Source organism: Babylonia areolata, chromosome 8 (assembly GCF_041734735.1).
Source record: "Babylonia areolata isolate BAREFJ2019XMU chromosome 8, ASM4173473v1, whole genome shotgun sequence".
Lineage (NCBI taxonomy): Eukaryota > Metazoa > Mollusca > Gastropoda > Neogastropoda > Buccinidae > Babylonia > Babylonia areolata.
Genome location: NC_134883.1, coordinates 39,922,246 through 39,935,878, shown reverse-complemented (window position 1 = coordinate 39,935,878; position 13,633 = coordinate 39,922,246). Strand labels below are relative to the sequence as shown.

At 45.9% G+C, this 13,633-nt stretch overlaps 1 protein-coding gene across 1 annotated transcript in view; it reads left to right on the top strand.

Annotated features, from left to right (window-relative positions):
* LOC143285283 (lysine-specific demethylase 5A-like) overlaps positions 1-12,999 on the top strand; it is a 52,329-nt gene extending 39,330 nt beyond the window's left edge. Inside the window, exons 32-33 of the mRNA XM_076592544.1 lie at positions 641-880; positions 7,496-12,999. Of these exons, the coding sequence (XP_076448659.1) occupies positions 641-880; positions 7,496-8,016 (761 nt within the window). The 3' untranslated portion in view covers positions 8,017-12,999. The remainder of the gene's footprint in view (positions 1-640; positions 881-7,495) is intronic.
* Positions 13,000-13,633: the final 634 nt, after the last annotated feature.

Below are 13,633 nucleotides of genomic sequence, written 5' to 3'. Positions count from 1 at the left end.
TTGTCTTGGTTTGGGTTGTGTGTGTGTGTGTGTGTGTGTGTGTGTGTGTGCTGCTCTCCTGGCTTGTACTGTGTTTGGTGCTGTTCAATTTATTTTTATCTTATTTTTGTTCTCACAAAAAAACTTTTCATTATTCCATTTATATTATCTCTTGTAGTTTTTTGTTGTGTAGGTTATTTTTATTTCTATTATTTTTCTACGTTCACACACAAACACAGACTGTGACACAAATAACATAATTTCATTTATTTATGGCATATGGGAAATGGGCAATGCATAGATAGGTATGCGTGATATTGTGTAGCATCGTGTTGAGGGGTGGAAGTTATTCTTGTGAGCCAGTGAACATAAGGAACAGGTTTGTTGGTTCTGCTTTCTCTAACACTAGAACAAGTTAGGTTTGTAACGCAAACCACACCCAATGCCAGCACGACCATACTGCATGTCAGCTGATGACTTTCCTGACTACAAGTCAAAAGGGTTGTTTGACCCATGAACATTGGTTTGGTTTTTCTGTGACTGGTGTTAAGAACCGACAGGGGTAGTCAGCCCTGAAACGGCCCATCTTTTGCAGTCAGTGGGCTGGGTCGGGCTGTAAACAAACACAGTTGATTTGAGGACTGAACGTGGTATGTTGCAGCAGCCAAAGGAGGAGGTGGCAAGGTGGAGGGGGTTGGGGAGGTGAAGAAGAAGAAGAAGAAGGTGAAGGTGAAACAAGAGGCAGCAGCGGCAGTGGTGGAGAAGGAGGGAGGGGAGAAGAAGAAGGCGAAGGTGAAGAGGGTGAAGGTGAAGAAGGAGAAGGTGGCCCGTGACGTGGACAGCGACGATGATGACAACGATGACGAGGACTGTGCTGCCTCCAAGTGCTTGAGACCTATTGGTGAGAAAGAGAGAGAGAGAGAGAGAGTGTGTGTGTGTGTAGCTGGGGTTAGGGACAAGGGGGGGAGGAGTTGGTGGGGGAGGGGTAGGTAGGGGTCTCTGGCTGAAACATTGTTATTTTAAAACAGATCTCTTTTGCTGCATTCTGGAGTGCTAATGTTTTCAGTATTAAACTACCATTTAAGAATTTCTAATGATAAATGTGCATTTAATTACACATACTTAACCGTGACCCATCTAGTGCAGACTCTGGCAGGGGTCTGACATTCCTGTCCTGTGCAAACTACTATCTGCCTATGCGGAGAAAACGAAAGCAACTACGGCCGATAACCTCCTGGAAGTAGGTAACCTCCCCTTTGTCCCGCTAACTAGTGCCCTCTTTTTCCGGCAGCCATCATGACTCCTGTTCCTGTGCTCTTCATACGGCTAAGTTTTTTTCATATTTTCTGCCTGTCTGTCGATTCTCTGGCGTTCTTGTTTTTTGTCAAATTATGTCTCCAACCAGGTCACATAATTATGTAGCTCGATTGGGCGATCGTGCTAAAATTAAGGCGCGATCGCAATCGATTCGCTGACACTCTGGGCCCTCTACTCCTGGCCCTCTCAACAACGCCAACCTGCCGCCTCCTCCACTTCCTCCACTCCTTCCGCTCCCTCCGGTCGACTCCAGACCTCCACCACCTCCTACACCTCCTATGGTGACTTCTAGAGGTTTGTTGCCACACACTCAGGTCAGTGTTGCCTTTAATGTCATTTTTATTGATCCGCGAACGCACTCGACGCGATCCGCGTTTTCTTGGCCCTGCCAGTCGGCAGTGTACGAGTCGACCTCCTCTGTCTCTTTACCCATACCCACAGTTGCACCAATGGAATTTGCCACATTCCCTTTGGGGAAACACCACCACCAAAAAAAAAAAAAAGAAAAAAAAGATTGTTTTGGATCCGCACGTTAGACTGGGCCCTATGTGCGATGCGTCCTTGGTGGCGGCCGTGACATCGGATCACACGACCCTCCACGAGGCATGCCTCGACCGTCTCGGATCCAATGGCGACTGAGGCGCATAGGGATGCCCTCCCCTGGTGTAGGTGGGAAGGTGGACCACTGGGGGACACGCTCGCCCATACGCATGCACCCCTCTCCTTGTCCGGAGCGCCCTATCCAAGGGAGGCAACCCCTGCTTTGGCACCCTTGCCGGTGACCGCCGCAGTTATTTCCCTTGCACCGGCACTGCTCCTCGTCTACAGTGTGGGTGCGTGCATGGTCCCACCAAGCTATGCGGTGATGACCCCATCTGCCACACCGCCGATTGCTGCTGTTTCCAATCCACTAATGCCGTCTCAGCAAGCTGCTCAACCAAACAATCAGCAACTCATCGCTAACTTGCTGCAACAATTATGCACCACTCTGCTTCCCCGTGCCACACCTTGCGCCTGCATCGCCCCTTGCCCACAGAGCAGGTACGTGCACGCTCCATTTGAACTTCGGCAGTGCTGGATTCTCCTGCCCCATCGCCTAACTCTGCTGTTACCCAGACTAATATCGGCACTTCCACGTCGGAGTGCCTCTTGATAACTCGATCCTGCCACTCGGCAGTGCTTGGGCTGATCTTGTCTATCCCTTTATCCGTCAACACACAACAACTGAACGTCGGTCCTCTCGCAGGAGCTATTCGCGAGGTTGGACCGCCGTTCAGCTACAGGGGGATGCACATCCCACGGCAAGCTGACGGACTTGTTACCCCCTCGTCCATGATGCCCATAACACTGGATTATGGCGCCGTCATGCCACATGCCCCGACTGTCTCGCGTCCGATGGCGACCGATTCGGGTTGGGATGCCCATGGCACTAAGGGACATTATAATTATTCCCCTTGCGGCCGTTTTCACCTGTGTCGGTTATGGTGGCATCGAACCACGGACTCTCACACGCAGCATGACACTCCTCCCTCTACAGCGAGGACACGTTGCACCAGGGGATATGTGCTCTAAAGACACCATCCTTTTCGCCGATTTTCGGCGCCAAGGGAGGCAACTCCGCATTTGTAACCTAGGCGGTTGACGCTGTAGTTACTTTCGCCGACACAGCACGTCACTCCTGCCCCCCGTGCTGTCCACCAATGATGTTTTTTCGGGTTCTCATTGGGTCCTGATGCCCATTCATGGACTTTACACAACTTTGCATAGAAACTGCACCTTTCTTGCTGTTTCTCAGGCTATTGGCCGCTGAACTTTGGCGTTCTTCATCCCCCCACACTTGCACACAGTCCTCTGCAGGCAACCATCCCTATTACCATTCTCTTCTGGTTATACACAATAACAGGAAGTAATTCCCCATCTATTCTTTTTGATTTATTATCAAAAAAAAAGAAAAAAAAAAAAAATATATATATTTAGAGGGAGGGATATATATATATATATATATATATATATATATATATATATATATATATATCTTGCTACATTTATACACTGCTGTATCAGAGCAAGACCTCATATGTTCATTCTGCCACAATGCTATAGAAACGGAACTGCATTTTCTTTTCCACTGCACAGAATTGAATGACTTAGGACAGAAGTATATTCCCCAAAATTACACACTTTATCCGTCGATGACTAGGTTTCAGCATTTGATGCAAGACAAGCATTGCCTCCATGACCTTGGAAGATACATTTATTATGCAAACCGACGTCGTTAATGCTTTTAAAAAAAAATTTTATGTTCATAGTCTACTATAACAAAGGTTCACTCTGACATTGTCCGCACGATTTGTTGTAACGGGTCATATGGCCTATACAGTAAAATTCTTGCGTTCTTGCTACATTTATACACATTTGTATTTACACTTATAGATGTATACTTATCCCTCAGTATACACATGTGTGTGTGCTTACGGGATAGGTTCATACGACTTTCATATTAACTTGTACAATTTTATTTCTATCTTTATTCATTGACATCTACTCATTGAAATTCCCTACATAGCAATACAGACACACTTGCAATTGCGTCATTCAGTTCACATGCCCAGATCTCTCTGTGTCTACATACTGGCACTTGATATGCGTATCTCTTATATATAGGTGCATACACAGATTCCTTCCCATTACGGATTATGCACACTTACCCATTTACTTGGGTATATCTGTGCACGCTACACGTTTGCTTATACAGCCGCTTATTTCTCATGACTCGATCTCTTGTCATGTCATTGGCATATTCCTGACACCATCACTTGAGTTGATGGAAGTTTATAATCCCATTGCACATATATGTATTCATTTTCATAAATTCATCCCTACCTTGCTTTCGGAGGACGACTGCACTCACAGACAAAACTGCCTCATTCACACCTGAATGTATGCTCCGTCACATATCAGTAGTGGCTGGTCCTTAGGGACCCACACACACTCCATTCCCACCCACAGGGCTAAGGATGCCCTCTCTTGGTGCATGGAGGGACAAGGCAACCCAACTCATTTGCCTACAACAATCACCCACAGGGCTAGAGATGCCCTAACCTGGTACAAGGAGGGATGAGGCAGTCCAACTTAGAGGTGCCACTCCAGACACACATGCCCTTCATTCCTTCCAAGTTTTAGCAGGCCCAAAAACTGCCCACTGGGCAGGAGACAATCACCTGAAGTCCATCTCTTCCACTCCTCACTAGTAGCAGAAGGCCTGGGTAATAATTGTTTTCCTCTACACTCGGGAGAAAGGCATATTGACAAGGACGGATGCATCTCACAAAGCACAACGAACTGTTCATTACCCACAGGGGGGTACCTTTCTGCCCACTCATACCGACATGGCCAGATGCTGCAATCAAGCACATTAGTTCGCCCCATCGCCTTGCTTGAACAGAGATCCAGCATCGATGTCTCAAACAATTGGCATTCGAAAGCATTTTCTGCACTTGGGTCTTCCCTGCCCGATCCTTCAGCCTCAACACACAACCACTGCTGTGGTTACAGATGGGCATTCCTCCTCAAGCACTGTCTTTCCAATGAGACACTTCCAGGGGTTTCTAGCCTAGGCAGGCTATCCCATCATGGAGCCCCAGCCTTCAGTCAAGGGCCTGTCAGAGGATGACTTTGTTGTCACTTCGGAAGCAAGCACCATGTCTTTCAGACACATGGTTGCACCACAAGACCCCGTCAACTCCTTCCAGCTTCCTTACATTTCAACATAACCTGCATGGTGGACACCTTCATCCCTCAGGCACACAGCAGCTGTTTCCTGATTTACCCATGCTGACTGGTGTCCTCCTAGGACCAGTATATGATAATCAGTCGTGTACGACATTGACCATCAGATCAGCAGAGGAGGCAACTGCTGCCCCGATTCTTCGGCCTGGAATTTTATTATACAATTTATAGTAGAGAGAGTTTTGCCCAAGTTGCATCCCCAGTCCCTCGATCAAGAGGGCCTTAGGACTCACCATCGGGACAGATCCCAAAGGCTAGTTAGCCCCCTAGTCTGGGAGACATAGTCAAGGCTACAGCAATAAGTCCCAGTGCAATTTGACTTCTAGTCTGAGAGACATAGTCCTTCATGAAAGACTAAGCTGCAAATGATTTCCCTTTGCAATTCAGAAACCGCTGATAATACAGCTCTCACTTTACTGTTGGCCATTCTGAAAATGCATGTCATATCAGTGATTTGATGTAAATGGCCAGTACAACACATCTGGAGCCACTTTCCTCCCTGCCCCTGCCCTGCTCCATCCCAGACTTAGTGCGCACCACACACAGCCAGAGGCCTGTCATGGATCTGGTCCCCTTTCTCGCTAAAGAACCTTCAGCAAAAATTTTCCCCATGGAAACCCTCTTCCATTAGGAATTCCACCACAGAATGAGACTCAGTGACCTGCGGGCACATGAAGTGCACTCCCACAGCCTGATCCAACCCAGCCATTGACTGCCGACAACTTTCTGCAGGTTGCTCCAACATGCCACACTCAGGTAGAGAAGCCACCAAGCCTTCTGTATGCCCCTTCGTGATGGTACCTACCTGGGCAATTGCACAGCCCTGTCCCAGAGACACCAGGGACCTCAAGTCTCTTGTTGCCAAATGTCTGCCCTTCTATGCATAGGCAACATGCCAGTGCTGTCTTATTTGGCAGCGACAGAAAAGAGGGGGTAGGGTGGGGGTGGGGGGGAGTGCCTATTGCCTGTCAGCTCTCATGGAGGAGCTCTACAGATCTGGCTGTCACGCCTAAGGCAAGCCCAACATGGTGGCCTACCTCTGTCTCGTGCCACAGTTTTCTCTAAACACATATATCACTTCCACTATCAGCCCACAACCGATGTGGAGTCATCAGATCAAACCACATGTGCACCTCCTTGCATTGACGCTCAACCGCACTCAAGTGAGACAACCCTATAGGGTATGTGTTTCCTTCCCTTCCTTTGATTCGAAGGGCTCTCAGTACAGTGTGGATTCAACACACAGACCTGATTTTCTTTGCGCTACATTTATCAGCACAGCTGTGGTCCACAGACCTCCCCCACAGTACAGCTGCGGACCTCAGTCTTCTTTGCCCGCACCAATATCCTTAGGTGACACAGTACACTCTACCTTCATCAAATTCTACTTGTGGGACATCTATCGCTGTAGGGATGATGACTCAAGAGGTATTGCCTCTGCAGTGGTCACACAACAGGCCATTGCAGCGCACTGGCGATAGAACAGAAAGATTGAGACTTGATGCCTCCTCAGCCAGAGCGCATGAAGTCAGAGCATGGTCCTCTTCTCTTGCCTTAGCGCACTCAACACAGCTGCAAGACATGGATGCTGCATACTGGAAAAACCCTGCCACCTTCATCGACTTCTACCTGAGAGACGTCGCATGCTTGCGGGATGATGGCTCAAGAGGCATCGCTTCTGTGGTAGTTGCACAACAGGCCATCACAGCACACAGACAGTAGAACAGGCGAGCCCTCCACCTTGTCGCGCTATTCTGCACTAGTTGGGTCACGGTTAAGTATGTGTAATTAAAAGGAAAGTTTCTATCTAAAATTACGTTTAAATAACATACTTACCGTGACCCAAATTTAAGACCCTCCTGTCCTCCCCGCTTCCTGTTCTCTCTGCTCACTGTGCCGGTGATGGCATATTGCCGTCAAAAGAGGGTGCTAGCCAGCGGGACAAAGGGGAGGTTACCTACTTCTGGGAGGTTATCGGCCATAGTTGCTTTCTTTTTCTCCGCATTGGTGGATAGTAGTTTGCACAGGACAGGAATGTCAGACCCCTGCCGGAGTCTGCACTAGTTGGGTCACGGTAAGTATGTTATTTAAACGTAATTTTAGATAGAAAATTTCCTTTTGTCACTGTAGTGTTTCTCATTCTAAAAAATTGCTTCTTGAAGTATATGTAATTCTAGAATATCTTTTTACTGTGTGATGAATCAAGCTGTTGTATTTTACTACTTCCATGTTTGTATTAACTTAGTATCTTTTACATTTTGACCTTTCAGTTTAACCTTTGTTGTGCTTATGTGTGTGTCAGAGTTGACAGAGGGCTAAGAGATTGTGTGATGTGAGTGACGAGGTCTTGTATGCAGCAGCATTAACAGTTGATTAATGTGGATGTGTTGGTTGTGGTGTGTGTGGCCAGGCAATGCAGTGAACTGGGTGCAGTGTGACTCGTGTGAGCTGTGGTTCCACCTGCTGTGTGTGGGGCTGGGCACCAACGAGATCTGTGAGGAGGAGGACTACGTCTGCACCAAGTGCTCCTCCCGCCCTACCACCACCAACCCCTCCTCCGCCCCCTCGCCCGCCCATCTGGAGATCAAGCAGGAACCTCAGGACGACGGCTTCAGCTCCACCACACAGCCCAGCGCACCCTCTGCTGGTGCTGAGGTTAGTGTGGAGAGCCGTGAATCGACCGCCGCCTCTCATGTCAGCGCCAAGGTGACTGGGAAAGACAGGGAGACTGAGGACGGCACCCTGAGTGGTGCAGGGCAGCAGGAGAAGGGTCCAGCCAGTGGGGGGAAGGATGAAGGGGATGTAGGGGTGGTGAGGGAGGAGGACATGGAAGTGGACCACGAGGGAAAGGAGGGGGAGGTTGAAGGGGGGCAGGACAGCAAGTCTGACGCGGTCACTGGGTCGTCTACATCTGCCTCTGCCCCTCCATGACGCTGTGTCATCGCGTGCTACACACGCCAGACCTCTCACCCTGACATGGTCTCATCAGTGTTTTTTTTTTTTTCCCTTGTATGCCATTGACCACAGTGGAGAGAGAAGTATTCCAAGGCTTTCAGCTGAGCAGAGCACACTGACGTTGGGTATGTGCCTGCAAGGACAGGAGGTGCTGTCTGTCAGGGTGGTCAGGGTACAGTGCTGGATAAACAGACAAGGGATGTGGGGTGATGGTGCCAGCAATACTGATGTTCTTGTACAGAGTGAAGGGGATGTATCTATTGGAGGTCTGTACATAGTGAGCAGCAAGTCTGTGTACAGAGCAGAGATTTACACCAAGGGGAGAAATGCTGCCAGCTGTGAGCTGGTGAAAGCTGCCTCCACCCCTGTTACCAGAAAACTGTGGTGTCAGGGCATCATCGGTGTGAGAAATGTGTGTGGGATGGGGGAAACCCAACATGTGTGGATATAAAGTGTGTGTGTGTGTGTGACAGATCTGGATAGAGCCTTGTGATGGGCTGTATGTTGGTGTGAAAACTATGCATGGGGGACAGAGTTACGTGTGTGTGTGTGTGTGTGTGTGTGTGTGTGTCTGAGGTCATCAGTGTTGGTGAACAAAGCAGCAGATAAGATTATTTGTGATTTATTAACATGTTTATAAAAGAAACTACTCCAGCCATTGTGTGGACATTGACATTCATTCATTTTTCACGGAAGCAAGAGGTTGAATTTCATTCTTTGGTTTTAAATATGTTGATTGTTTTGTTAAAGTTTTTGGATGCTGTATGATGATGGCTTTGTTCTTGCTCTTATAAGTTATATTTTCTGCCTGAATTTGTTTTTCCTGATCGATGTCTTGGCCTGTTCAGTTGTATCTGCCTGTTGTAAACCAGCATGTCATCCATTGGGTGCAGTAAGAGTTTAACCAGTAGAAGACTGCTTATCAGTCATCAGCAGTGCCGTGAACCATGAGAATGTGCCTAGGGTCTGGGCCATTTTTCCTGACAACTCTTCACAATGTATTGTTGTTACTGTCGTTGTTGTTAGCCTCAGTCCCTTCACTGCCTGTGTGTTTTCTGCTTTCTGCATTGCTCTGTCCCAGAAAGTGTTGGCCATGCGCTCCTGCCTTTTGTACCTGTGTGTTTTCTGCTTTCTGCATTGCTCTGTCCCTGAAAGTGTTGGCCATGTGCTCCTGCCTTTTGTACCTGTGTGTTTTCTGCTTTCTGTGTTGATCTGTCCCTGAAAGTGTTGGCCATGCTCTCTTGCCTTGTGTACCTGTGTGTGCCACTTCATATGTTTGTACTCTGCTGCATAAGCTGCATTAAAAAAAAGTGTTGTGTGTGTGAGTTAAGCAGGCAAGGGAAGTGTAGTGAAGAATGTATGGAACGTATTGCTGGCAGTGGAAGTAGTGAAGGATGTAACTTAACAGCTAATGCCAAATCATTGTTACCCCATGTATGTGAAAGGAATACTGAAGGTGCCATAAAAAAGAGAGAGTGAAAGAGAAATGAAGCAGACGACAATAACAGTGGAACCCACACAGTATGTTAACCATTTTTTTTTTCCAATCAAATGAAAACCAGAACAAACATGGAATAAAAACCAACAAAAGATTCCTATATATGGGAGAGAACTCTGCTTAATCACAGTGATATTTTTAAAGGGGGGAGAACTTTTGAATCAAGTGCAGGAAGATAGGAATAGACTGGAATGTGAGGTGGCAAGGGACTTGGAGTAAAATAAAAAGCTTAGTTCTTCCATCTCACAGATTTCCACACACTCAGTTGACTTGCTCCTCAGTCACATGTGATGTCCATTTCTACAAAATTTACTCTATTACCCCCATGGTTTGTTTGACCCACAGGTGTTGGACCCATCCCGGTCCTTTCCAAAAAACGCTACCCCCTGACCTGAATTCCCTTTCCCTGGATGAACGTGTTGTGATGAACTCATCATGAAGAGGCCTCAGTGGACAGTCATCCCATTTTCTCTTCCTCTTCATCCATTCAATGCTGATCCTTAGTCTGGTATGGCACTGTGTGGTTGGCTGGACAAGAAGCAAGGGTGACAAGAACCCGGGTCTGTTTTTGAATAGGTTGCTTGTTGTAATGCGACAGTCCAGCAAGTACCCAGAGACTTTTAACCTCTAAGGCCTGTCCCTGAGCAAGTAGATGTCTGTTGTCAGTGTTGTGTTCCACCCTCAGTCAGTTACTGTCTGCACAGTCTTCTGGTGTGTCTGCAGAGATGTTTGTGTGGTTGGATTGATGGGGGATGTCACATCTCAGATTTCTTTCACAAGTTGGGAGAAGAAAAACGTATTATAATCTTTTGTGACACATCTTGTACAATTTCTGAAAACAAGAAATACAGAATGATGGTTTTTTTTAAATTTTTTTTTTTTTTACTTTCATCGTTCAGCTGGTGGTGATTTGCTGGGTATTCCCCAGATGTATTCTCAGAACAGTTCTTTGATTTTTTTTGTTTTTGTTTTTGTTGCTCTGTTCTCTTTAAAAAAGAAAAAAAGAAGAAAAGGTTGGAGTGTTGTGAGTGTTGTTCCTTGCTTTGGGGTGTGGTATTTCTGTGGGCTGGATGTTTTTAGTTTTTCTTTTTATGTTTGTTTTTGCTGGTCTTCTGTTTTACATGCTTTCTTGTGCCAGTAAACTAGAAGAAGTGGTAGTAGTTTTGATATTCTGTCATATATGTTTTTGTTGTTTTGCAGTGTTTGATGTGAAAGACTTCTCTCCATGGCTGCAGATCCAGGCTGCTTGCTTAAAGCTTGGTGAAACGACGTACCAGTGCATGGAGGTCGTTCTTTGTAGACTTGCAAAACTTGCTTTCTGAGTCATTTTGGTCTGCCTTGTTAGCTCTGTTGGCAGAGTGCTGAACATGCAGTCCATGTAATGCTGTGAGTTTGAATCACAGACACCCAATATAAATGAGTTGATGGTGTTTCTGCTGCTCTGTTCGGAAGTCATTCTGATGGTGTCTTTGTAGTAGTAGCCTAAGTAGGGAATGTCATTCTGGTGGTGTCATTGTAGTGTCATTCTGGTGGTGACATTATAGTGTTAGGGAATGTCATTCTGGTGGTGTCATTGTAGTAGTAGGAATGTCATTCTGGTGGTGTCATTGTAGTAGTAGGAATGTCATTCTGGTGGTGTCATTGTAGTGTTAGGGAACGTCATTCTGGTGGTGTCATTGTAGTAGGGAACGTCATCCTGGTGGTGTCATTGTAGTAGTAGGGAATGTCATTCTGGTGGTGTCATTGTAGTGTTAGGGAACGTCATTCTGGTGGTGTCATTGTAGCATAAAGGACTGTCATTCTGGTGATGTCATTGTAGTGTTAGGGAACGTCATCCTGGTGGTGTCATTGTAGTAGTAGGGAATGTCATTCTGGTGGTGTCATTGTAGTGTTAGGGAACGTCATTCTGGTGGTGTCATTGTAGTGTTAGGGAACGTCATTCTGGTGGTGTCATAGTTGTGTTAGGTTCCCTCCCTCCCACCTGCCTTGAGATTATTATCCTGATTGGCCATATCCCCTGAGGTGGGTGACAGTTTTAAACCTGAATGTTATTGAGAATCGTCAGTGGGCAATATTAACAGTGACACCAACACTGACAGGGACAATATTGGATTTTCATGGCAGTAAAAAGAGACATAATGATGATCATGATTTAGCTCATTTGTGAAAATTACGGGTGCTGCCAAGTTGTTCCCCTCTGTGTTTGTCCCCTTGATTGCCTTCTACTGTGTTTGTGGCTGCAACTCCAGAGTTCACTGGAATGAACAAGTGGGCTTTATGACTGTTTTTACCCTGCTGTGTTGGCAACCATACTCTGTTTTCGGGATGTGTGTTTGTTCCTGACTGGCTGTACCTTTCACATACCATGACACCTGCTGTGTGAGTTGAGTTAGGGGATGTGTTGGGCAGCATTGTGGTGATGATGTGTTTGAGGTGGTGTGGGGGTTGACCAGGAACACTGGGGCCATTCAGCTGACAGGGGAGAACTCCTGGAAATAGCTTTCAGCCAACAGTTATTGAAAGATCTGTTTTCATTGGCTTTTTCCAAGATGGTAGACCAATCAGAATGTTTCTTTTCATTTCACTTTTTTATTTTTGTACCTTAATGTCAACCCATCAGATTATTTGTCTCGGCATCAACCCTTGTCTTTGAAACCAAGATGTAGACTTTGCAAAGAAGGTGTGTATTTGTGTGTGTGAGTGTTGATTTTGTATTTTGCGAATTTGACCTGCATTCTTGTTTTTGGTGTGTTGTGACTCTACTGTGGCAGCATTTTTATTACTTTGAGGTTAAATGTTGTGAAAATCTGCCGGTTGGTCACAACTAAACAGATGTGGAGATGTCTGTTTAATCAATATGGTAATGATTTGTTGAAGTATTTGTTGAAGTACAGTACAATGGTTTTTAGATAAAAGAAAGAAAAGTGAACATGGTTTCACCGTATTAAGAAAAAGCTTATGAAATTACACCTTGGGAGCTGTAGTCATCACTGTTTAATACTCCATACACCCCTGCTTGCTTTCGATACTGCCGCAAGTCCCATTGCATCATAATGTGTCAGTCGAGAGAGAGAGAGAGGGGAGAGGGTAGAAGAGTGTACCAGTAGTACTATCATCCCTTCATAGTCCTCATTGGTTTGGCCTTCAGTGAACATTTTCACTTCTTGGAAATTGTGTGACAGAAGAGAAAGAACCCTTACCCCACCATCTGCATATAACTTCATTGACAGTGCATCATGGTGATGTGTTGGCTCTGACTTGTCTTAGCACTTCTGGTCACCTGGGTCTACTGTCCACCAACCCAGCCTCATGTTCTTTGCTTGGAGAAAAGAACACTGGATTCCATCCTTGGGAAGGAAGAGATCCTTTGCTGAATATGCTGCCCTGGTAGAATCAGGGCAAAATTCTCTGTGTGTGGTGGTCAGACTGTCAAATTCAGAGACAGTGGATGGGGGTGGGTGGGTGTGGTGTTATAAGGGTCTGGGGGGCAGGGTGTGGGTGGGGGACTAGACTGATAATTGCTGTGTCATTGGTTTGCTTCAGGTTTGCAATAGTTGAAGTCACTGAGTCAATGCTGTACAAAATACTAAACTGAACAGCTTCACCAAAATATGACTTCTACTAGATCTAGCTTTCCAGCAGAATTCTTTATCTGTGTTTGGGTTGTTGGTCAACAGAAGTATGCCAATTCTTTTCTTTATTTTATATTTTATTAATCAATTTAATGTGACCTCTTAGTACAGTGCCATATGTAACTTTAGCGTATCATGTGCATACTAATAAATGTACACACACTCACACGCACACATTACATGATGTAGATTAACAACTTCAGTACCATTGAACGTACTGTCAAGATTTTTATGTTGACATGGCATCAGCGATTCTCAGATGAGGCGAACAGCTATAATGTATTTTGCTGAAGAATCGTGTAGATTGAAGAAAGGAACTTACTTTCCTTTCATTCAGCAGGGTCAAGTAACAGGTCTCCTCAATTGAAATTATTTTTAAAAATTTGTAAAAAAAAAAAAAAAAAAAAAAATCTTACCCACTAACACAAAAAGTGTCTAAAATCAGGTTTTGTTGGTTCAAGAA